Source organism: Lepidochelys olivacea, assembly GCF_965140295.1.
Source record: "Lepidochelys olivacea isolate rLepOli2 genome assembly, chromosome: 26".
NCBI classification, from domain to species: Eukaryota; Metazoa; Chordata; order Testudines; family Cheloniidae; genus Lepidochelys; species Lepidochelys olivacea.
In genome coordinates this window covers 2990131-3016662 of record NC_140436.1, presented here as the reverse complement: position 1 = coordinate 3016662, position 26532 = coordinate 2990131, and the positions used below count along the sequence as shown (strand labels likewise).

General features: G+C 41.5%; 1 protein-coding gene across 1 annotated transcript in view; it reads left to right on the top strand.

Moving 5' to 3' along the window:
- The window catches only part of KCNU1 (potassium calcium-activated channel subfamily U member 1), a gene marked incomplete at its 5' end in the record, with an annotated part of 78948 nt that overhangs the window by 26894 nt on the left and 25522 nt on the right, over nucleotides 1-26532 (top strand). Inside the window, 4 exons of the mRNA XM_084614979.1 lie at nucleotides 1645-1731; nucleotides 1868-1968; nucleotides 8057-8156; nucleotides 23645-23744. Of these exons, the coding sequence (XP_084471105.1) occupies nucleotides 1645-1731; nucleotides 1868-1968; nucleotides 8057-8156; nucleotides 23645-23744 (388 nt within the window). The remainder of the gene's footprint in view (nucleotides 1-1644; nucleotides 1732-1867; nucleotides 1969-8056; nucleotides 8157-23644; nucleotides 23745-26532) is intronic.

The following is a 26532-nucleotide window of genomic DNA, read 5'->3' as shown; positions in this document are numbered from 1 at the left end:
AAACATTACAAAATTATCCAGAAAACAGCAGTTTATTAAGTGCAATTACTTTTTTCTGCCTTTGTAAATGAAGTGTCTGCCTGTTTCAGGGAGACTCTGAGAACATGAAAAGAAACACTGACAACAAAACAAAGGGATACAGGAGAGAGAAAACTGCTAGAGATACCACAGGGCTGATTTCCAGAGGTGCTGAATGCTCACAGCTGTGAAGTCAGTGAATGTTGTGGATGATCAGCTCTACTGCAAGTCAGTCCCTGGGTGAATCTGGTGCTTCTGGCATCTGTAGGGAAATAATGGGAATGAGAAAGAGATGACAAGGGGGAAAACTCTTTGGGGCAGAGACCATCATTCTGTTCTGTGTTGGTACAGAACCTACCACAATGGGGGCCTTGGTCCATGGCTGAGGCTTCTAGATGCTGCCACAATAATAATAATAAGGAATATTTTTTTCTTCTGGATCAATTGTTTATTCATTAGTAACTGAGTAACTAAAGAGGAGAAGCTATGGGGAGGTGTCCTCTTCCTTTCTGGGTGGGAAGTAAAAGATGAAACCTTACATGGCTGTTCCCTGCTCCAGCTGTACTGCCAAGACCCATTAAAACTGCGTTGAAATCAGTAGGATGTTAGGATGTCACTGATACATCCAGCAGCTGGGCAGCTCTGCCTAACTGTATCTGATAAATTTAGTAACACTGCAGGGGGATTCTACCTAGCTGTACCTAGTACTTATAGCAACACAGCAGGTACATGCTCTCTGAATGTGCCTGGGATGTTCAGGTGTCTTTTTCCGGGATGTAATAGTATGTTTAGCAGTGCAGCAGGTGCATTGAACCTGCACATCCCTTATACATGTAACAGCACAACAAGCATGCTTTAATGGGAAGTACTTGGCGTTCTCAGCTACACAGTGGGTGCACCTGGATCTATCTGGAATATTCAGCAACTGCGGCTAGACTATGAATTTATCCATTACATTAAAATAAATGTTTTTAAATTGGTTTGAGAATGAAAAGAGTCAGTTTCCTATAAACTTAACCATCTAACAAACATCTAAAAACATTTTAATTATTTTTTAAAAACAGTTATTATATTGCGGTAAGTCTGTGAAGATTGGTCTTGTCATTAAGATATTAGATTGGGACTCAGGAGACTGGGGTTTGAGTCGTGGCTCTTCCGCAGACTCCCTATGTGCCCACAGGCAAGTCAATCTCTCTGCCTCAGTTCCCCATCTGTAAAATGGGGCAAATAACACGTCACTTAATGATGGGGGTATTGTGAAACTTGAACACAACAATGATAGTGGGGTGGTGTATAAGTGCCTCGTACACTGTAAGGTAAGAAGGAGCCATTATGACCATCTACTCTGACTCCTTGCAGAACACTGGCCAAAAAACCTCACCCAATAGATGCAGATGATTGGAACAATTTACCAAAGCTTGTGGTAGATTCTCCATCATGGAGAATTTTTAAATCAAGATTGGCTGATTTTTCCAAAAGATCCACTCTAGGAATTATTTTGGGAAGTGCTATGGCCTGTGTGATACAGGAAGTCAGATTAGATTATCAAAATGATCTCTTTTGGCCTTGGAATCTGTGAATGGTAATTTGCCTTTGTTTGTTTGTTTCCAAACTGTTTTCCAATAGCCTCCTGGTCAACCCATCTGCACAGATAAAGCTCCATCGAAACACAATGGGCTTTTTTATTGCCAAATCCAAAGTGGAAGTCAAAAGGTAACTTTCTGTACTATCCTATAGTAAAAAAGTTCTAGATGAGTAGAGCTTTCAAGAGTTAACAAATGCATTTGGACCTATTCATCCACTCCGCTAAATTTAATCCAATTTCTTCTGATTTGCTTTTGTTGCTCAGGGCTCATTTTTACTGTAAAGCCTGCCATAGTGATATTGATAATCCGGAGCTGATTAAAATATGTCACTGCAGAAGGAAATCTTGGACAAGATCCTTTTCAGGTAATGTTCTGTTCAGACTGGGTTTCAGTTAGAGGAAATAGGAAGCAGCTAGCTAGTTCCTACCTGATTCTTAGGTTACTGAATCATCCTCTTCTTTATTCTGTCTGTGAAAACATAGGTTTGAACATAACCCTTTATCATTCTGAAAGATTGAAACTGAATTGCACACAATTTATTGAGTGCAGATCTTTCAGACAAGTTCTCAGAAGACTTTTAGATCCCATCTACTCTGACTGGACAGTAAAGGTTCCTGCTGCATTTTTATAAGAGCCACATCTCCTTGGCCAGAATTTCCCCATTGTCATGCTTGCATGGGCTGCTGCTCTTTAACTTCAGAACTGGAGTCTGGGGCAATTGCATCTCATTGGTGCTGTATGCGTATAGTTTGTGAGGTGCTTTGGTGTGAAAGGTGCTACAGGATAAACCCAGAAGTCCTTACTCAGTTTGTACTCAATTCCTGCTCAGGCAAAACTCTCATTAAAGTCCGTGGGAATTACCCTAAATAAAAGTCGAGTATGACAGTGAGTAAGGAGGTCAGGATATTACTCTATATATAAGATATTATCATCATAAGACTAGGAAATAATAATAATGAAGGCAGAAAAGATGTATTTGAGGTTGAGCAAGGATGTATTATAAGATTTAAGGAGTTTAGGCTAAAAATTGGGAAAGCATAGATTGGATGGGAAAAACTCCTATTCATGATAATGTCAATGCAACTGTGGAATGGCTCATTCCCATCCTACCCCAAATTCCCTGGGACTGGAAATGGGACCTACAGCCTTTCAGTACTAAGTCACCTGCTGAAATCTACCCCCGGTAGTAAGTGCAAATTGCTTCAGTCCATTGGTTCTTCATTGGCTTACATGAATGACTTGATGGATCTCAGTTCATTCCTTAGTGGATACATGTCCACACCAAAATGTACATCACTTTGGTCATTACTAATTAACATCCTTCTTGCTTCATAGATTCATGGAGTTCAAGACTAGAAAGTACCATTACATCATCTAATCTGACCTTCTTTACATAACTGGCCATTAAAATTCACCCACTTATCTCTATATTGAGCTCAATAACTTGTGTTTGACTAGAGCACAACTTGTGTTATACCAGCATGAACAGAAAGGCCATGGAACTGTGATACGCTCCTATTCCCATAAAGTGTTCTCCTCAGAATAATGTTGAGGTCCGTTGTGGTGGCCTGCTGGAGCACCATTCCCGGCAGCTACAAATACTGGCTGAAATTTTCAAAAGCAGTCTAATGGAAGAGTTGTGTCTAAATCTCCTAGTTTTACTGAAGAATGTGTATATAAATCTAGACTGTTTTGAAATTCTCAGGCACTGTGTCTGTGCCCTGGATATAGGACTTTTGCTGTACAAAGCTGTCAATCAGGTATCTTTCATCAGCACTCAGCAAATTCTCACACACAAAATATATATTTTAAAATTAAATCTCCTTTCAGCAGTAGATGGCAGCCGAGCCCCATTATTAAATATCTGGCTGAAGTACACAGGGCTGAGATAAAGGAAAAACTCATTCATAGAGAATGCTCAGCAAAACAGGCCATGTGAACAAACACAAGCATGCTGACACCTGGAGGATTCCATGTAGGAATGTCATTTATAAAGAGAAATCATAGCCCATTTTTCAGTTCCACATACTTATTAAAATAGATGCAACCAAGGTCCCCCAAAACCAGTTGATTCCCAGAACAGAGGTTTCTGTATAATACAAAGACATCTCAAAAAGAGTCATCAAGAGACATATGGACAGACATTGACACTGTAAGAGCTCTCACACCTGATGGCTTTACCTTTTCCTTCCTATGCAATTTAAGGTGGTTGGATGAAAAGGCAAGGTGGGATTTTAGTATAAATGTAGCCTGATAAAAAACAATTGTTTACAGTTCTTCACCAGATAGACTGCAGGGAAACAGTTGCTTCAGAGGGATCGAAAGTATTGCCAGATGTAAGAACTTGCTGTCAGTTCTCCCTAGCATTTTGGATGTATCAGAGCAAAACACTGCATAAAAAGAAGTGCTTTGGTCTGTGACAAAAGAAGTAATGCAGCTTAATCAGTACATAATGTCCTGGCTGCCTCTAGTTCCACTGTCAGCTGAAGTGAGATAAGGAATCGTGAGCCAGATCCCCAGCTGGTGTAAAATCAGCCTCTCTCTGTTGTTTTCAATGAAATTAGGCTGATTTTACACCAGCGAAGGATCTGATTCATTTTCATTAATCCCCAAACTAATGCAGAAGCCTAAGAGAATTGAACGTCAGTTAAAGCAGCCAAAAGCTTTCCCACTGTGCATCACATACAGTGTCAGCATTTAACTGGAGTACGCATGGCTGTGAAAAGCCAGGGCAATCTGTTAAAATCAGAGACAAGGGCTATTCCTGCCCTAGCCCCAAAATACCTAAATCTTGCCAATAGCTATTGGTAATAAAACATAACCTTTCCCCATCTGGGGCTGCCATGGTATTTTTAAGAAGGGAGCCAGCCTGAAGCCTCTATCTAGAGACCACGTACATCTCAAGCGGTTGTGAGACCTGGTCCACGCTAGAAAGTTTTACTGTAATAGCTATGTTGGCATAGCTAGGGATGTGAAAAAAATAGCATGCCAACCAACATAGCAATGCTGGCAAAATCCCTAGTGTAAACAGTTATGTTGGCAAGAGTTCTTTCTCTGGTATAGCTTATTCCATTTGGAGAACTAGTTTAAGTTGTCCCAGCAAACAAATTATTTTGCTGGTATAAGCTTTGTCTCCACTGGGAGGTGTGGTCAATATAGATCTACTAGTATATCTATGCTGGCAAACCCTCCTAAATTTAGACGAGGTCTGAGATTTTCAAACATGCCTAGAGCTTGTCTACACCAGGAAATTTATCAGCATTGCAATAATTATCTCACTATAGTTGAATCTACAGCTATAGGTTTCAGAGTGGTAGCATGTTAGTCTGTATCAGCAAAAACAATAAGGAGTCCCTGTGGCACCTTAGAGACTAACAAATTTATTTGGGCATAAACTTGGGTTCTAGCCCACGAAAGCTTATGTCCAAATAAATTTGTTAGTCTCTAAGGTGCCACAAGGACTCCTCATTGTTTCTACAGCTATAGTTATACTTGTATGTACCAGTAAATTTCCACATGTAGGTAATCCCTAAGTAACTTAAGCTAATGGTTAGTAGTCATAAACTACTTAGGACCAGATTTTTAGGTGCATTTTGTCACCTGCAGATGTAGATGGGCACCTGATGAGATTTTCAAAAATCCCTTGGTGCCTAAGGGAGGCTTTCAGGCATTTTTGAAAATCGCAGCTCAAACTCTTCGAGGACAAAATTCAGCCTTAGCACCTTGAAAGTCAAGGGCCCTGATTTATCTCAGTTGAGAATCTGGCCTTATGTGAATTACATGGGGAGTCTGTGGCAAAGCCAGCAATTTAACCCAGATCACCTGATTTACAGTCAAATGCCTTAACCTGAAGACCATCCTTCCTCAAACTCAGAGGTTTCTCAGATGATTGTTTCTCCTGAAGCTAGTTAGGCTGGTTTTACATTTTATATACCATATCTGTCTTGGCTTACCATACTTTTATTAAGCCTGATCTCCTGTAAAGGCTGACAGCTGCATGCTGTGCCCTCAGAGAGCTGTTTTCTTTCCCACCCACCTCCTGGAGAACAAATCCCCAGATAAGGAAACATCAGTCACTTGGATAAACTGAGACAGGACACTGTAAATAAATAGAGGCTGGTAGAATGGCAGGTAGAGCTATCTTGTTACCAGGAGTAAATGCACCTGCTTCTAAACACACCTGTGTGGTCAATTGCTGCTTATTAAAGTTGACAAATGGCCCATGCAAAAAGATGTCCCTTTTCTGCCAGGTGTATGTTTCAACTCATGAGACCTTTTAGCTGGATTAGAACAGTCTGGGAAGAGTTACAACATCCAAAGGAGATAAATGGTGTGATAGGTTTCCCCTGTCAGACAGTGCGATGAAGAGATATGTGGGTCTGAATGCTTCTCCAGTCCAAGTTCCACCCACATACACACATGTATGGACATGTTTGGACACATGTAATGTAGAGATCTTTGCTGAGCCTCCTGTCAGGCTCCGATAGTGATAGGAATGCAGAGTGGAAAGGCAGATGGCAAGACAGAGAATCTGAGAATCAGTGGGCCAAATCCTGAGACCTTTGCACAGTTGTTACTCAACAGGAAGGACGTCAGAATTAGATGGAACATCAGTTTATTCAGAGAAATGATACTACAGTGGTTAGGGTGCTAGTCTGTGACTTGAGAGGCCTAGGTTCATTTCCCTGATCAGCTGCCGACTCCCTGTGTGACACTGGGCAATTCACTTGCTCTCTCGGTGACCCACTTCTCCATCTGTAAAATGGACATAATAGCACTTCCCTTTTTCACAGAGTGCTCTGAGGATAAAAAGGTTCAAGATTGTGAGATTTTCAGACAGTTGAGTCAGTAATGGGGTCCATTTAAGTACCTAAGACAGATTCACTCTTCCCTCTATGACTTTTATTTCTAATCATGTGGAAGAGATTGTCTAGAGCTCTTTCTCTAATCTAAGCATAACTCACATAAAGAGCATCCCCCACTCTCTTTCCACAAAATGCAATTGAACACCAAGGCATAACAGGCTGTGCAAGTGTGTGTTATACCATAGGACCTAACGGCTTGTCTACATGGGGACAGTGAAGATATGTCTACACAGAGATTATACTGGCCTAATTTAAGTTTTTTCTGTTGGTGCAAATGAAGTTAGCTGTGCTGACGGAAGTCATCTTTCATAGAGATAGTTGTGTTTACAATGCGAATTATGTTGGTATAGCGATGTCAGTCTGGGGTGTGGTTTTGTTCACACCCCTGACCGTTATAACTATGCAGGTATAACTTTTTAGTGTAGAGCAGGCCTCAAGAAAGTTAATCCGAATTAGTTTGTAAAATGGATTAGTTGAACTAAATCTAAATCTAAATTAAATCCATGTGGACAGTCTGAATCAGAATGATAAAGTGGCCTTAAATTGGTTGATTTTATTTCACCTTGGAAGTGAATTAAACTAAACTGAGCAGGCTATGTCTACACAGCTCCCTAGTGTGAATTGCAGGGGTGTGAATGGCAGAGTGCACTGCAGAGCTGTGCACTAACTGCTCCAGGTGGATACAGTTGGGGCGAACTGAAAGGTACCTTGTTCATGTTAACATAGTCCTCCTTCAAACTATACTATAGCATATAGTATGCACATGACAGCCATCTACATGGCCAATATCCCATAGCTACCAGTTAATGCAGTCCTCTTTCAGACAGGATTTTATTATCACAAACAATGTGCCTTTTAGTTCACATCAGCAGCATTCACATGAAGCAGTTAGAGTGCAACACTTTTGTGTGTTCTGCAATTCATACTCCCACCATTCACACTGAGTTACGGTATAGACAAGCACTGAGTTAAGGCCCCTTTAATTCTGAACGAGCATGTCCACACAGGGTTTAACAAATCAACTTTAAATTCACACCTTTGTTAATTTGGGTTACTTTTCCTGAGTGTCCCCACGCAAACAAGCCCTTAGTGCATGGTAAAGGTATTCACCTTTCACTGAATAAGACAAGTATCAAAGACACTGGAAAAGTCTGATTTAACCCAATGGTATATAGCTTGGAGTTTGCATTACCAAAGGATAAATGGGAGGGTCACCTGTTTTGGGTGGGCAAAAGTTGGCAGTTTTGAGTGAGTTTTATTTTTTTGGTTTATATGAGTCCTCTAAAAACCGCAAACAAAAAGATTTATTTGAACAGCCCTTTGGAATGAAACCATGAGTCATATGTAGTATTAGTCATGTATAAGGCTATCATGTACATACTATACATATGCACCATAATATAATACTGTGCTTTATTAGCTGTGTGATTGTTTGGCTAAGCAATTACCTAAAGCCCCATTGTCAAGCATTTTTTAAGCCCCTGCAGAACTCTCCTATGGCGCGGTGGCCACTTGCAATCCGCATAGAAATACAACCAAACGATATATAAAGAAAGGCAAGTTCCTTTTCACTACCTTTGTTTTCAGAGAAGCTGAGGATTACTCAAGAAACACTGTACCTTCCAGACCAAGAGCCAGCAAAGTCGAGGTCTCTTGGGGTTCTTCCTGTTACAGGTATCACTGCCAGGTAAGAAGTTCAGAACTCTTCTTGGTATTGCAGCTGCAGTGAATATTTGTGTGAGAGATGAGAATGGCAGGGTGTTTTCTTTCAGGATGCAATTAAAAACCCTTTGCACGTACTACTTCTTGTGGCATTGCTACTGGTTTTGATTGCAATGGATGGTTTAATGGCTCCTCCCTGCCTTGATTAATTGAATGGCCTCATAGAAGCTCAATTCAACCTTACACACATCCAGCTTCTCAGTCCATCAACCCATACTCTCCTCGAAGGGCTCAATTCTGCAAGATGCGAGGCATTCTGAACTCAGCACCTGACAAAAAGGTGCTCAGCACCTTGCATGCCTGGAAGGTTTAGCAAATCTGGACGATAGTGCAGCATGGGAAAAGGATGATATAAAGTTGAATGGCCTTGAATCCCAGAGAACCCCCTGACAGCAGTCCCACTTGTCTAACCTAAGCGCCAGCCTAAATCAGTCTGCTAACCAAAGTGATGGCAGTACCAACAGGGGAGACCTTCCCAGGTTTCACAATCTAAATTCCTCCAGCTGTCTCCACTGGATATATGGTCATCAGAAGAGTTTGAACCTGGGTACTCTTATTCACATTGAATAGTCCTTACCTTCACAAGCAGCCCTACTGACCTTCAGTGGGACTGCTTATGGTGTAAGGTGCTACTCAGCCAAGTAAGGGGAATCACTATCTGATACTTAGCTGGCAGCAGTAGTAGGCTGTTATACTGTGATGAATCATGCTCTAGAGGGGGATGAAGCACATTTTGGCCAGAGTCGTTATACAAGGACTTGCGGGGAGTACACAAGATCCTGGCTGGGGAGGAACACACAACCAACATCTTATTAAAATATGACCATGTAGATCATTGTTGTTACCACTGTTATATAATTGCAACAAATCTGATATAAAGTGTGTCAAGTAAGGTGTCAATAGAAAAGTTATGATTTGCTGAATATGATTATGCAATGATTATGCATGTATCATTTTTGTATCTGAAATTATGAGCATTGGCTCTATACCTGTATTTCAATTGTTTGCTTCTGGGTAGCACCCACAAGGTATTTAGCCAGCACATTGTGAAGGAACTATTCAAGTGAATGTCCCATTAAGGAACACTTAACTCACAATGGAAGACGCCCATCTACACTTAATGGATTTTCCAGCTATGACTAAGCAAAATCATGTATGGACATGTGACTTGCCCATGTGACTCCAAACACCATCTTGTCACCTGCAATTTTCCACAGTGAGAACAATGGGTTTTCCTTCACTTGAGAGAAGCTGTAAAAGGCCCTGGAAACACCTCCATTTTGCCTCTTTCCTGCTCAAAAATCTGGACTATGGACTTACACTAATGGGAGCATTCTAACCAAGGGATCAAGGATCTTCCAATGATTTGGAAGCACTGAGAGACTTAACAAACCAGCAGTTTATTCCATCACTGCTACAAGCCTGAACCAAGAACTTTGTAATTACTGTATGTATTTGATTCCTTTAACCAATTTCAACTCTTTTTCTTTCTTTCTTTCTTTCTTTCTTTCTTTCTTTCTTTCTTTCTTTCTTTCTTTCTTTCTTTCTTTCTTTCTTTTATAAATAAACCTTTAGATTTTAGATACTAAAAGATTGGCAACAGTGTGATTATTGGGAAAGATCTGAGTTATATATTGACCTGGATATGTGGCTGGTCCTTTGGGATCAGAAGAATCCTTTTGTTTGATGAAATGAATAACCATGCATCTTTAAGTCTAGTGTCTGGATGTTGAACCCAGGACTGGAATGCCTAAGGAGACTACTTTCCTGACTTCTTGTTAGCCAGTGTGATGAAACAGAAGTTTACTTTTGTTGCTGGTTTGGTATATCTGATGGGAGAATAACCACCAGTTTTGGGGTGTGTCTATCCTATTTCTCAGCAGTTTGTCCTGAATTTGGTATTCTTCATTGTGACCCTGAGAGACGCACAGTGACACTATAATAATTTTCAGCAAATCATAACTTTTCTGCTGACACCTTACTAGACACACTTTGTATAAGATCTGTTGCAATTATATAACAGTGGTAGCAACCATGATCTACATGGTCATATTTTAATCAGATATCGTCACACGTTTGTCACCTTCCTTCTACAAAGGCTTGAGATCTAAGTCTGTTAAGAGCTCATGAACAACACAATCCTTTTCTCTGTTTTGACAGCAAAGACAAGCATTGGCATAACAAAAACTCCAAGGTCTCCTCTGGGTAGCTTTGCAGCTCGGCAGCTGTCCCCAGCACTTATATAGGATCAGAACGATAAAACCTTGTTCATTGCTCCTTTCTACCACCAGTTAGGTCAGTTGTAAATATTGGAACTGCATAGTAAACACATACACACGCGCCGTTAGACTGTGCTGACTCGTTAAATATAAATGAAAACACAATTAATTTATAACACGTCTCTTTTCCCCTTACATCCCACAACATAATTTACACACACAAAAAGAGCCCTCACCACCTGCTGAAATATCATTATTAAAATGTGCATGAAAAGTCAATTATGCCAGAGGGAGGTATTCAAGAGAAGTGAGTTTCCATATTCTGGCATTACACCTTGGGGATTAGGTATTTCTTATTTATTTATTTTTCCCTGAGATCTTTGCTGCCGCTTAACAAAAAGGAACACAAATGTTACTAGCAGATGTACTGTAATTCCCTGAAGATGCAGCCAAATATGCAAATACATAATTCCCTTCCCCATCAAGGTTCTCCCTCACCATCAAATCACAAAAGAGGCAATGATGTCCCTTCTAGCCAAGGCATCACTGTACCCTACACAAGGTTTTCGGATGTCTAGATTTAAATGCCACCAGGGATTGGACTTCCACTGCTTCCTATGGGAGGACATTTTATAATGTTACAGATAGCAGTAGTAGTACTTATTACAGGCATTATAATAGTGCCTAGAGACTCCTATTGAGATCAGGAGGCACTGTGTACACACACAGTAAGAGACAGTCCCTTTCTAAAAGAGCTCACAGTCTAAATGGAGAAGACAGCCAAAGTCTCAGACTATGCGACAAAGTTTTGCTGGCATAGCTATGTCATCTGTGAATGGGAAAAAAGCATACCCCTAGCCAACAGAGCAATGCTGACAAAACCGCTGGTGTAAACACAGCTATGTCAACAGAAGAGTGCTTCTGACATCTTAGCTAATGTTGTTCTTGGAGGTGGTGTCATCATGCTGGGAGAAGAACTTCTTCTGTCTGCTTAAGCTGCGTCTTCACTAGCGGGATCTGCTGGCATAGCTATGCCAGCGAAGGCTCTGTAGTGAAGACAAGCCCAAAGGAAGGGGTTCACAGAGTGGGGAAGTGATGGGCCCAAGCTCACAAAGCGAAGACACACTCTCCTAGATGGAGTTGTCAGGAGCACAACAATTCCGTGCTCCGGTAACTTTCTTCTCTCCTTCTTTGGTTCACGTCTGTATTCTCAGCAATAACGATGGGGCCAAATGAAGTCTTTTCCGTTCTTCATTCAGTTTCTATTGTCTAATATTCCACACGTGTTTGACCCTGACTCCTTGGAGGGCCAGGCATGCCCTTCTCTAGCGGTTGCCACCACTGACTCCTCTCACTAGGTTCAGCATGCCAGCTGAGGTAAAGTATCAGGGTGTGACACTGCAGTGTACATGCAGCTACTTGGAGCCACTAGTGAGAGCTGAGTGAGTGGCCAGGACCAATTGCAAGCAAACCACCCCCTACAGGTGTGGCTGCCTCCTGTGCAGGGGTACTACCAGGTGAACTCACCCCGGACATCCTTAAAGTCTCTCTCCAGGTTTCAGAATTTGTTTTTTTTCTGCACTGAAATGAAACAAAACCTTGTGAATGTCTTTGCAACAGTGGAATTGAGTGAACACACCTGAGCGTTTCCATCCTGGGCTGTCTAGTGAAAGGATGACTATCACACTCCATAGCAAAGAGGTTAGGTTAGAGCAGTGGCCTGCAATGTGCATAGCCCATGTTTATATCCCTGCTCTGCACCCCAAATGCAGCAAAGCAAGGATTTAAGCATGGGTCTCCCACATCCCAGGCCATTGCCCTGATCACTAAGCAGTAGAATTTGTCTCCCTGGCTTGAGCCCTGCACCAAAACCCTTCCTGACAAATTGAAATGTCATTGAACTAGGGACCCTTTGCACCTCCGTTGGGATTTTAAAAGAGGATCTATGGAAATTTAGGAGCCCAGCTCCCAGCCCTTGTGTTAATGCACAGAAGTGCTCCAAAGTTTTCCATACTGGCTTAATACCATTTGGAGTATGCTCTGCTGCTGCTGCAGCATTAGAAGCGACTTCCTCTTGAACCATTGCAGTACATATAGGGACACAGATGAACTGCATTGATTCACATTGTGTACCAGAGACTGTTCAAAATCTTCAAGAAGCACCTCTTCTGGGAGGTATGGTGAGAACTTTAGGATAGATGCCAAGAGGGCATTGCAGTTGAAAATGATTTAGGGACAGTGCTGTTGTGGAGGAAGGAATATGCAAAGGGTCTTAAACCAATTCATTCTAGTTAGTGTAGATCTACTTAACTGTTCATGCTTAAACCAGTTCAGTTACAAATGGCTCTATTCCCTACTGTAGACAAGAACTTAGAGATCACATGATCCCTTGTTTAGGAAGGTTGCAGGGACTTGGGGACTTTTAAGACACATAGTTTTAAGCATCCCATAAAAAAAGGTGCTCATATACCACTGAAATAGACTCCAGCTAAGGAGTGAGTGAGAGAGAAGGTAGAGTAGGTACGAAAAAAAAAAAATTAGGAATTTTCAAAATATTTTAATAGTGTTTCAGAACTTTTGAAATGTCAAAATCAGCAAACTTTTTCACTGCTCAAAAAGTTTTCACTAGCTCTATATTTATTCGGGAGAGGGTTCTTTGTCAAAAAATGTATTTTCAATTAAAAATTTTATCAAGAACCTGAAATTCAGAAAATTTCAAGGAGGTCCAGTTGGAGGGAAATGGGCAGGGTTACTAGTCTTCAAACACCCACCAGGCCCAGGTCTTGCATAGATTTTTGGCTGCATGCAAAGCTCTGATTAAAGATTTCTTCTCTCAAACTACACGTACAAAACTCAAATACGCACACATTTTTTCACCCAAAATTGATCACCAAGAAGTGGGTCTTTATATCCAGGAAATTGACTTAACTGGTACCATTTCACAAAAGAAATTCTATAAAGCTGGGCTATAAGTAAAAGACTGAAAACCTGTTAGGATCCTGAGACACTTATGAGTCTTTCCATCAATACATTTCCTTTACTAGACATGGTTTTTCCACATGTTCTTGCCTATAGGCATGACAAATTTAATGGTGTATTTTTTGCTGAGTTGTTGACTCTTGTTTTTCATTCCTGCTTTGTTTCTAGATTGGTACTAAAGAATGTTTGTGCATAAGAACCCACATTGATGCTTGACTGTGCTGTCTCGGACTCCTTTTTGTCCTGGATGAGAGATCGTTTAGCCAAACAAAGGATTAATAAAAACTGAATTAGATGAAAGGGAAAACCAGGTTAAAGAACAAAATTTTAGTTCCTCTTTAATTGAAACTTATCTAGCATCTGGATAATTGTTCATAAATACCTGCTGAGTTGCAAAGCCTACGTTAGGGCTTGTCAGTTTTTAATAAATCTTAAAGACATAAGATCTTATTCTTTGATGCTACCCATCACATCTCAATCCAAAGGCAAGGCAAAACAAAGCAATAATGCTAAGCACTCCAGCATTCAGCTAATCTGGCAGAATGCATCACGATCTTTATGAATGTGTGTGAGGGGCTGTGCAGGAGCTCGTGAAAAGGTCATTGGTATTTTTGGAGTAATAAATCACATAGGGGAAAGATTTGCATTTTGGCTGTATAACATCCAGGGCCGGATTAGAGAGAGAATACTTTGAAGTAATATTTCTCTGCTGACTTGTTTTATTAGCTTCCTTTAAACATGTTACATTATTGCTTATAGAATTTCATTTACTTGGATTGGCAGCTTGATAAATATGTCTATTGGCGATGATTTGGATTGCTCTGGGCATTAATATTATTAAAACCTGTCACATGGAAATGTCTGAAAGATGACTTACTGTAAAGATTACAGCATGAAATAAATCATACAATGGTATTTGTTACCGTTTATGGCCTCTTGGAGCCGAGTCAATCCCTTTTTATGTTGCATTATTTTTCAAGTTTTTATAGCCTTACATTATATATCGCTGTCAGAAATGAACAGATGGGGTGTCAAACACAAGCCTTCTGAATAATTCTCACCCTCGGGTTATTTGTATGAAGGACAAGTGTAAAACTGTGTTCTCAAGAAAAGGGAGATAGATAGAGGTGGAGAAAGTGTTGTTACAATAAGCAAGATCCTTTTTGTCAGCTTGCACTGTGTGCTTTTGATCCCTACCTGGCATTTGCCCTGAAGGAGTGGGGATTCTGGGAAAGTTTAGCTGCCTGTGTTTCAGTCAGGGGGAAAACCTAACTTACAAGTTAAACAAGTTTCACTTTCCCTTTGTTTTTCTGTTGATGGAAGTATCAGGGGGTGTTTAAAGCCATAGCACAACCGAAGAGGGTTTGGATAAACAAGAAAAGTTTGGATGCTTTTCCGTGCCCCTTTTGTCTAGGAAAAGTCATCACGAACTGTGAAGTTGAATTTTTTTTGTTTCAAAAATGTCAAAAACTGGACTTTTCAACAATTTTTCTAAACTTTTTTTCCCAAAAAATTTTCTAGTCAAGAAATTAATCAAAACAAACCCTTTCCCACAAACAGTTTCAGTTCTGATGAATCAACATATTTTGATGCAAAAACAGTTTGCCAAAAAATTCCCAGCCAGCTTTAGTGCCATTTCAACCCCTGCTGTCTGCTGACTTCCTTGTTTATTCATGCTTTTCACAGTCCAGTACAAATCTCCCTTCCTTGTTTTTAAAGATGCTTATGAACTTATTCCAGCTAACCTCACAGACTTCATCTCTCTCAGCTCCGTTAGCCACTCTCTTCGCTCTGTTTCTTTCTCTCCAGCTTGCCACTGTTGGTGAGAGAGCCTTCTTCTCTGCAACTTCTGCTACTCCCTTCATTTTCCTACCTCTTTTCAAATCTCGTGTGAAATCATAGTCTTTCTCTCTCCCCTACGCCTCTTCATTCCCGTCTCTCATGTCCATTATCAAGCTTTCCAAAGGGTTTGGGGCATATGCTTACTTTGCAAAATGAAGTTGCATTGCACTGTGTAATGAGAGGTGTTCCCACCCATATACTGCTCACTCCATTTCACATTGTACAATAGTATTATCGCTTTAAGACTGTGCATGCCTGACTGTGTGAGTTCTGAATGCATAAGGATAAGTTTCGTAATTAGTTTTCCCTGTGAACTTGTGCAAACCAATCTATTTCTAATTTGGTCATCTCCTGATTTTTAATCAGGGTGCTGAGAGTGACTGAAGTCTCTGGCAGCATGCATGTTGTATTTTAATTACCTACAGTAATTCTGACAATTACGCAAATGTCATAAATCACATTGTAATGATCCATTTAAAAAAAACTATTTAATTAATCCTGCATGGGGATTTGAGTTAAACAGGTATGCAGTGGATTAACAAAGAACTTGAGCTTGGAGTACAAGGCAGCCATATTTTATTGGTTGAACTGGTGCGCGAGCATGTGAGAAATACTGGTGGAACTCTCTTTGACAGGGCCAAGTCCTGAATTCCTTAATCTGCCTGGGTGGAATTCGCTCTTTGCAGAGGGCTAGCCACAAGGCCTATGCACCACTGAAGAACTCAAAATAGGGCTTAAACGGGACTTAAATGGTGCATAGGCCTTGTGTGAGGTGAATTTCACCTTCCGTGCTCAATCCTCGCTCAACAAAACTCCTCTTCGTTTCACTGAGTCCAAAGACCCATTACTCCACCAGGTACGTCTCCCTAAGAGAGTATCAAGTATCAGAGGGGTAGCCGTGTTAGTCTGTATCCACAAAAACAACAAGGAGTCTGGTGGCACCTTAAAGACTAACAGATTTATTTGCGCAGAAGCTTTTGTGAGAGAGTATGATTGTTTTGCATTGGATTAAATCCACCCCAGTGCAGAAAGCCAGCTCCAGAGCTGCATGCCACTTGTAGAGGACTCAGAGAAGTCTGTCTCACATGCTAGAGATTCAGTTCATCTAAAAATCACATGGTATGTTGCTATGTAACTGGGTCCCAGCTTTTACTGGATATTGGTCTTAGTGAAAAATCACTCCTATCATCAAAGATCTTGACTAACCCAAGTTCTGTTTTTTAGATTATTTTGCTATTAATAACGTCATGATAAGTGGCGGGGAAGTAGCTGATGGCACTGAGTCACAAATGATCCCAAATGTTCCCAGTCACTCTTCTCCTGCAAACTTTGACAGGTTGGAAGTGATTAGTACAATATTGCAACACTCAACATGTGTTTACAAGACCGTGATCTGTTCCACGATGGCTTCCAGATGTGTGAGTGTGTGCAATTCCATAATTCAAGAACAGATTCTGTTGCCCTCCACAGATCCCCCATCAGGCTGTTCAGAAACACTGCTGCTAATTAAATTAACCTGCTAACTAGCCATGCAAATTCTGATAAACAGTGACCAAAAAAAAAGGGAACTCTTGAGAAGCTCTCAGAAAAATGACAAGGTTGTCATTGGAGATTATTCATCATGACCAGATTTGCTTTTCCCTGTTTGCCAAGTTCAACATTGTTCCTTCATACACATCACGTGCTTTGGGGTTTTAATTAAATAATTAGGGGCCAAATTCTGCCACCCGTGCTCAAGCTGAGTAGTGCCTGACTCTCTAATCAGTCTGACTGTCACCGAGAAAAGCCACTGCTGAAAGTGTGAGTAGCAGAATCAGGCCCTACTTTTAAAGTTAGCATCTGCCCCATTCTGATTGACAATGGGCTTGAATCCAGAAATTTGCACTGTAAATATCTGTGGTCATTTTCCATCAGTACAGCTGTGTGTAGAGTTCTCTTGTAGCATAAAACCAGCCAAATGTGGGCTTTTCACCAATTTCCACCATAAGGCAAACCACATCTCTTCTTCAGCAGTGTACCTTCAGAAGTTTGTACTGTCAGTGAAAGGCATTTTCTCCCACCTCGATGAGAATGGTTAAATTTAAATCCGTGGTATAGTGACATGAAATAAGTTGGAATGCAGGGAGGGTGGGAAGGAACCATGAGCAGGACACCTACAGGGAACAGTAGTTTAGACACAGTGTCGTGTCAGGACAATACCCCTTCATTATGATGTTCTGGCAATCGCAGGTGATGTCACAGCTGGTGAATTGAGTATGTGTGGGGTGTGTGTGGGGGGGTCAGAACCCAGACTAAACTAGTTAGGGGCTGCCAGAGTCCTGAAGCTGATGCTACTCTGAGTCAGTGGTTTGCAATTTTAAACCATCTCTCAGTTGCAATACGTTATACGTAGGTGTGGGCGAGACTGCATTTTTAATGGCCCTACAGTAACCCTTGGGAACTTCAGCAGAGATCTCAAAATGGACACCACTCATAATGAGCTATTGTTTTCTGGTAAAACAATTCGCGGATACACAAATTCAATCTGCAACCAGGGCGTCTGGCTTTCTTGTGATAACGGTGCTGTTATTAAACACATCAGCGATGGAGTTATGGCACCTGGCTTTTATCTGTGTGCTGCACAATGTGTCCTTGTACATTGAAGTGTTAGCAACCTTTCCGAGGAAGCTAATTAGACTGGAGGGCAGAGAGGGGACATACAGATCAGATGACAGGCTTACTAAAGAAGGTCAAACAGCTTCATGAGTTTAGAGATGGAAAGGACCCATGAGAGCACCTAGGCCATCTCCCCAACAGTGCAGCATTGTTACCTATTGTACATTTGCACCCATATTTTGTTCACAGAGTAGCTAACTCATGATTTTATCACAAATCTGAGTGCTATTTGGTGTTTTTATTAAAGCCCTGGCTCCTGCAGTCATGTTATTACATGAGACTCCTGGCTTTCATTTAAAACAAAAGTTGCTAACCTTGTGGCTGCAGAGAACTTTATTCTTGTAGATCAACACAAAGCAGCTGCTGTCTCAGGCTATGTCTATACTACAGCCTATGCTGACAAAACTTACGTTGCATGGGGGTGTGAATATTCCAGACCCCTGAGCAATATAAATTACACCAGCATAAGTGTTTGTGTGCATAATTTATGCAGTTTGCGGAGGTGGTTTTTTTATGCCGACGGGAAAGCTCTCTCCCATCGGCATAGAGCATCTTGACCAGAGCGTCTGGCACAGCTGTGCTATGCCACTGCAGCACGATATGTCTCAGTGTGGCCTTGCTGTGGTTTAATGGATGATGCATTAGACTGGAAGTCAGAAAATCTGGGTTCGAATCTCAGCCCTTCTATCCACCTCGTGTGTGACTGCAGGCAAACCACTTTCCATCCTTTCTCTGTCTTGTCAGTTCATACTGAAAGCTTTTTGGGGGTAGGGACTGTCCCTTACACTGTGCGGGCAAAGCATCTAGTATAATAAGGCCCTGAACTCAGCTGTGGCCTTTAGGTGTTACTGTGCTATAAATAAAATTGTTTGTTGCAACTTTAGTGATACCCATGTAACTCCACTCACTTCACTGGGGGTTGCATGTACATTGTTAAGGAACTGTTTGGTTCAATGGATATAATTACAATCCTTTTTTCTAAAATGCTGGGTTTATGTGTTGCCGGATGTGTTTGTTAACAGTTTGTTGGAATACTATAAATAATGATACTTTGCAATTATGCACAGCTCCTCTGCATGCATCAATTAATTACGCCTCACAGTTCCATGTGAAGTAGGCAAACCACTTTGATCCATTATGATTGAAGTAATGTACATTAATCTGTGATGATGAATAAGCAGTATTCTCACAATGCAGCCATGGCCATTAACGGGAGACTGTTTAGCAACCTGCCTGGGCACAGGCAATTTTTGCTTTGTGTGTGAAGCCCTACTCCTCCTTGAAGTATAAGACTAACATATGTGCAGTGCAATATCTGGGAGTGATTAAAAAAACAATAAAGAGGATTCCCAAATGGGATGTGAACTGAATAGCCTACATTCCATGCCTTAAATCATTCACAAGCCTCAAGATGCAGAAGACAATGGAATGATGTTCAGGCTGGTGGGATGCGGACTTTCCAAGCTCCAGCTGTTGAATCAACCTGCCTGCTTCATTTAGGTACCCAGAGATTTCTTCTTTCTGAAATCTTCTGCAATGGCAGCTCAGGTATTTACTGTGTGTGTTGGTTGTTCAGGCATAATCAAGAAATTCTTCCATCCACCGCTAACGGTAGGATGCTTTGCACTCAGTCTTATGTCCTTTTCCTCTCCTCATTACAACACTGGGAGACAGAAGGCAGTATTGTGTCCAAAGGATTTGCAAAGGTTTTTAGCTTTCAGCTGAAGCCAAGGGAATACCAGTAAGCAAAGAACTCAGCAAACACCAAAAAGTCTGACACCAAGACTCACTTCAAGCACATTCTCCTATGTGAGACTGAAACATCCAAGGTCAGAATGCTGCAGGCTGGGGATTCAAAAAAGATTTCAGAGCTTTGCAAAGACATTGTGAAGGATTTAAAGATAGCTTATCAGCAGAAGTTATTGGCAGCTGAAGATACGATAAAAGGGCTTCCATTCCTGTCTTGGAATGCTATAAACAACTGTTAATCACTTATGCTAGTTCAAAATTCTCAGATGACGTTTGAAACATAATGGATCTATCTATCTGTCTTCTAGCATACCTCGGAGCTGAGGTACTGATCCAGTGTTCACTAAGACGTGACTGATGGGTTTCTGTTACAGTTCTGACTATGAGTTGATATAGGAAAAGAACAAACTTCACCATCAAACTGTGGTTATCTGTCTACCTATCATTTCAACTCTAGAGCACCTGTGATGGCTGCCATCCTGGCTGACACACAGGGGATTAAACTGGGGACCTCTAGAGCTGAAAGCACAAGTCTTTCTATGGCTTGGTTAAACAGCCAAGCATTGTCAGGTGAGGCTATAAAAGATTCATATCTTGGGTGGATCAGGCACAGAGTGGGACCTGGAAACACACCCACACGCCCCACATCCCTACGCACCAATCCACAAGTGGGATATGCACCTATCTCCAGATTTTCAAACATTTAGCCCTCACAATTGTGGCCAGATTTTCAAAGAGCTCAGCTCCCATTCAGACATCTAAATAAGGCCCAGTTTTTCCAAAGTACTCACCATGCAGCCGCTCTTATTCTGACACCAAAAGCCACATTTTCAAAAAAGCCCAGCGCCCAACATGCTCAGCCCTTTTGAGAAATTTGGTCCCAACAGCAAGTGACAAGCTCTTGAAAAGCTGGCCCTGAACTCTTTTGATAATCTGGCCCCAAGCATCTATATACCAGTAAGACTTTTTTCCCCACTTTCAAATTCCTAAGATCTTAGTGTAGGCTGATTTATTCCTCTCCCAAGGAAAGCAGATTTCTGCAAGGATCATGTCATTTGCAGAACATATGGCAGAAGGGAACCTTAGTTAAAGAATGGTGAGCTAAATCACAATCCCCTTTGCTTTGGCAAGGACATCGGGTGGATGCCTTTATGATTAAGTGGGTTTCTTGCAGTCTTTTTTTTTTTTTTTTTTCCCATCTCGGAGTTCCAACAGGTGTTTCCTCCAAGGCATATATGTTTCCTATAATATTGGAATGAAGGGAGATGTCACCCATGGTGGCTTGTGTATATAGATGATGGTTTTATTATGATAGAAAACGTGTGCACTGATTGATTGGTAGCGCTGAGTAGAGTGAAAAGGACTTGTGAGAAGACTGTCTCCAACTTGCCAAAATACCATTTAATCACTGGCTGGGACATTCATTATCTGGGCAGCAGGGAAGAGGCCTTGTATACTGGGGAGGAGCCGTAGGGCTAATGGACAAAACTGTCTCTATTTGGCATCGGACTGTATGGATACACTGGAGAGGTTTAATGGGACGCAGGTTTATTTATTCCCCCAGATATATCAATTACTGTAGACAGTTCTATTTAGAGAACAAGTTTAGACTTTCTCACTGTCTCATAACACTAGAACAAAGGGAGAACAAATAAAATTGGAAAGTGAAAAATTCAAAACTGATAAAAGGAATTTTTTTCATGCAACCAGTAATTAGACAGTGGAACTCACTGCCACAGGATGTCATTAAGGCCAAGAATTTAGCAAGACTCAAAGAGGGACTAGACATTTACATGGTAGCAATAATATCTAGAGTTTTAATAGTTAATACTAATTAAATTTGGAAGAGATATAAGACCTTATGGTTCAGTGTTTAAGCCAGTCTCTAAAGTGAGACCATCATTGAGGGCAGATTATCCCATATCTGCCACAGTGACGGTTCTTGCACTTTCCTCTGAAACATCTGGTGCTGGTCCCTGCTGGACTGTGCTAGCTAAGAGGGAACAGGGTTAGGAAGGCACTGCAGTTCTGCAATGGAGCCAGCTTTCTGACTTATGATTAAAATTAAACCCAGCACATGTTCTAATGTCTTGAACATGTCACAGAGAAGGTTTGCGGGCTGCTTGCCAAGCTGCAATCATTACAGTTTTGCTCAGTGCCATTAATGGACCCTCTGTGGCTTTTATATTTTGTGTTGGTCTCGTGATGGGTGAATGTTTATAAAACCTGGAAACATGTTAATTTAAAAAGAACAAGGCAACCCATTCTAACGAGGACACCCTGGGGCTTCGTTATTACTTCCTTAGACTATGGTTGGTGAGCTAGCAGCAGCCAGCTGGAACTTCCAGCCTGGTCTTTGATGAGGTCTCCTGTGGAAAGAAACAGCCTCAGAAAGGCCCTCAGAAAGGAATGTCACCCTTTCCCTTCACACCTCCCTCCTGCCCCTGCAACACCCTCCCATTCAGTGAACCTGGCCTTGCTCATTCTGTTTGTGCCAGGTGAGAGATTACTGAGGTGTGGTCTACACCAGCAAGGTATGTCGGTATAACTGCATTGCTCACCATGAATGATGTAGTGATACCAACCTAATTCCTTGTGTAGACTGCGCTATATCAATGGGGAGGTGGGAATTCTCCTGTCGACACAGCTACCGCTTCTTGGGGAGGCGGAGTATCTACGCCAGTAGGAGAAGCCCTTCCATCGGCATTGGTAGCGTCTTCACTGAAGCACTACAGCAACACTGCTGCATTTTAAGATTAGACAAGCCCTAAGACACGTAAAATATGAAGGGCTAGTACCTTGGCTGGTGGAGTTATGCCAGTTTACGACAGCAGAAGATCTAATCCCCTGGGTGGGTTTTTTAATTCCCCCCATTATTGTGGTCATTACAGTCATAGGGTGATCAAGTCGATTTTGTACCTGACTTGGTAAATGTTCTTGACAATTGTTCAAGGTTGATTTTACCCCAACTTCAGAACGGGAGAAAATCGTTCTGAGTAAATTATTTATTCAACACATTTCACCTCTTTTTTCTGTTCAGGAGTTGGCTGAGATCAGATAGTGATTTTCTCATAGTTATCTGCCATTCAAAAGTATTCTCCGAACAATTCTTGAGGTCAGGAACAGTAACATCACAACAATTTGGCATTCAGAATTTAACCTGATTGGATATGTAAGGCACATGGTGTTCTTTCTGCTCCCTGATTAGATGAATATAACACTTTGAAGCACAACTACATATTTGAAATTTACTTTCTGTCAATACTCTGCAACATCGTCCTGATCCTAAACTCATCGAGTCAATGGAAAGGTTCCTGCTGATTTCATTGGGTTTTGGGGCTAGACAGGGGTTGCATAAAAATCGCTCTTTCCATGAACATCCCTGCTGATGAACTCAGTGGTTAGAGTATTCAGGGGAAGCAAGCATGAAACAGCCACTAGAACCATCCATATAATAATTCAAAGAAATATTTGATGAATGTGTTCTCCCTGCATTTGCTTGGCTCTACACGGCACATTAACAAGATGACAGGTTTCAGAGTAGCAGCCGTGTTAGTCTGTATTCACAGAAAGAAAAGGAGGACTTGTGGCACCTTAGAGACGAACAAATTTATTTCAGCATAAGCTTTTGTGAGATACATGCATGCATCCGATGAAGTGAGCTGTAGCTCACAAAAGCTTATGCTCTAATAAATTTGTTCGCCTCTAAGGTGCCACAAGTCCTCCTTTTCTTTTTGCACATTAACAAGAGAATTCATCTAAATAATCCCCTCTAGTGTTTTCTTTAAATTGCTGCACCATCACTGCAACTATGTACCAGCCAGGACAAGACAGATCTCTTGTATGTAATGTACAGCTCCTTACAACCGATCTGCCTTGCTGCAGTGAGACAGACTAGCCACGAGTCAGACAAAGATGGGTTCTTGCGAACCGGTACAAAGATCATTTCAATGTGGCTAAACTGTCACCATGGCTGCGATGTAGCTGATCAGTTGCTCTATCTCTTTAGGATTGCGGCTGTCGTGGCAGAAGAGGATAGCAATGCTCTGCTGGATTCCACAGGAATGTTCCACTGGTGCAAGGCTGTCCCACTGGAACAGGCTGTCCTGGTAGGTGTGGTGTAATCAGCTAGGCTGTATGGAACTCCTATGACTGCTTCTGGGGAATGCCTTTCTAAGTATCTAAGGGCTGTGCTGTCTGCAGAGGTTGGCACCCACTGTGTACTCAGTGCCGAGGACACACTCACACCTGCGCGGTTCACTCACTCACTTTACTTGTGTTCTTTCTTCTTCTCTTAGGGATACACTGTGACACTGATCTATGCTACGAGACCCTGAGGGAAGCTCAGAGAGGGGTTGAGCCTCAGGGACAGGTGGGAATGGGAGTGTCTAGAAGCAGTAGCATCCTTGAGGGTGGTTCCATCTGTTCCTGCTGGTTATTATTATTAGTATGACAATAGCACCTAGAGGCTCCAATCAAGACAAAGACCCCATCGTGTTAGGCACTGTAAATGCACATATCAGGAGACAGTCCCTCTCCCAAAGAACGTATACTCTACAGGCGGACGACTGGCACAGGAGTGTTATCCCCACTTTACAGATGGGGATCTGAAGCTGAGAGAGGCTAAGTGACTTGCCCAAGGTCATACAAGGTGTCTGGGCTGGGAATTGAACCCCAACCTTACTAGGGCTATATGGGGTGCACAGAGAGGGGGCTCTTTTTAATATATCTCTAATATAATACATAATACCTCCCCAGCAAGGCCTTTCCTATGCAGCAAGACTTGGGGGTGGGGGAGCAGCTGGTTCACTAGAGGGTCCTGGCAGGTAGGCAAAGAGGAAACAGATTTTCAAAAAAAAATTTTTTAATGACTTAATTGCAAATTTCAAGACTTTCTGTGTTCTGATTTTACCAGTCTGGGAATCTTTAAACTCTTTTTTTTTTTTTTCCTTTTAGCTCATTTATTTACTATAAGTGTTAATCTTTTAAAAGAATAAAATTCCATTTAGAAATGGCAGGTGGTGCTCTGAGCTGCCAGGATTCTGAGAGGAGGCAACCAAATCTTGCAGTGAGGTGATCAAAGATTTCATCAGAAATACGGAATGTTCAAGCTGTTCCGCCAGCTGGGAGACTTGCAGCAGGTTGGAATTCATGCTGCTTGAAATGCAGCATCCTCCTTCTGAGCATGTAAAAGGATCCTAAAAGCCATCAACATCCAAAGTAGAAAGGGATAAATATCTGAAAGGCCTGGAGGCTCAGCTCAGATAACCCAACGGTAGCATTTTCAAAAGCACCTAAGTCACATTTTCAAATCCTTAGCGTACGTCTACACTTGGGGCTGGGGATTGTTAGCTTGAGAAATCGCATCAGCGCTAGGTCTGATCAAGCCTGTGTGCTAAAAATAGAGTGTAGCCACTGCAGTGCAAGCAGCCTGAGGTGCTAGGCAACCCAGCTAGGTACCTAGCATCTCAGATGGATATGTACTGGGGTGGTGAGCCGCTCCCATTACTCATGCTAGGCTATTTTTAGTGCACAAGCACTATCAGAGCTAGCACCGGTATGATTCTTCAAGCTGGGAATTACACCTCAAGCTTGTAGACTTGTTTCTCCAAAATAACATGTCCGTCCCTGTTGCTCGCTTATTATATCAAACTTTCTCCTGTTGATCTAGCAACTGCATATTTCCTTCTGTAGATTCCCGCGGTCATCGTTTTTCCAATTGTTCCTATAAAATACACTATATAATAGATTGCATTTTTAATTGTTTAGCTCCATTCAACAAACTAATCATTGGACTTAAGGCATGTTGCATTAAATACAGCTGAAGGTTTCATTATTCAATATAAACTAAACCGATTAGTTAGAGACAATCATTTAATTTAAAAAGAAAAGGAGTACTTGTGGCACCTTAGAGACTAACCAATTTATTAGAGCATAAGCTTTCGTGAGCTACAGCTCACTTCCTCAGTTGCATATTGTGGAAACTGCAGCAGGCTTTATATATACACAGAGAATATGAAACAATACCTCCTCCCACCCCACTGTCCTGCTGGTAATAGCTTATCTAAAGTGATCATCAGGAAATGGCCCACCTGATGATCACTTTAGATAAGCTATTACCAGCAGGACAGTGGGGTGGGAGGAGGTATTGTTTCATATTCTCTGTGTATATATAAAGCCTGCTGCAGTTTCCACAATATGCATCTGAGGAAGTGAGCTGTAGCTCACGAAAGCTTATGCTCTAATAAATTGGTTAGTCTCTAAGGTGCCACAAGTACTCCTTTTCTTTTTGCGAATACAGACTAACACGGCTGTTACTCTGAAACCTGTCATTTAATTTAGTTATGATTGTAATCTCTCATCAGGAAAGTTTCCTCTGCCATAATGCTTTTGTTTCTCTGGAAAGAAAAGTGGCTGGGGAAAGAATGTTACGAGGACTTACTAATTTGACACCTCATTGCCTAAGGTGGATACACACCATGTACATTGACAGCTCTCAACTGGTTAATGTGGACACATACCATGTACCAATCAAGTAAGGCTTCCTCAGTTACATCTCATTATTTGGAACCTCATCATGCAGAGAGGATGACACAAACAATGGCATAGTGTGTCACAAGGAAACATGACATCACAGGACCAGAAATGCAAAACCCAAATATACATCTGGTCAAAAAATAAGGAAACAAATTCCCTAACATGATTGCTCTGCCTCTCCCCTGATCTCTGTGGTTTAAATGAGATGGCACGCTCCTTGAGACAAGGACTAACCATGTCTTCCTGTGCATTTGTACTTTGCCTTGCACAATGGGGCCCCAACCCTGAAATTAATAACAAATACATAACTGGATAAATACGATCCTATGTAAATAACAAATTGGCCAAAGTTGTTATTAT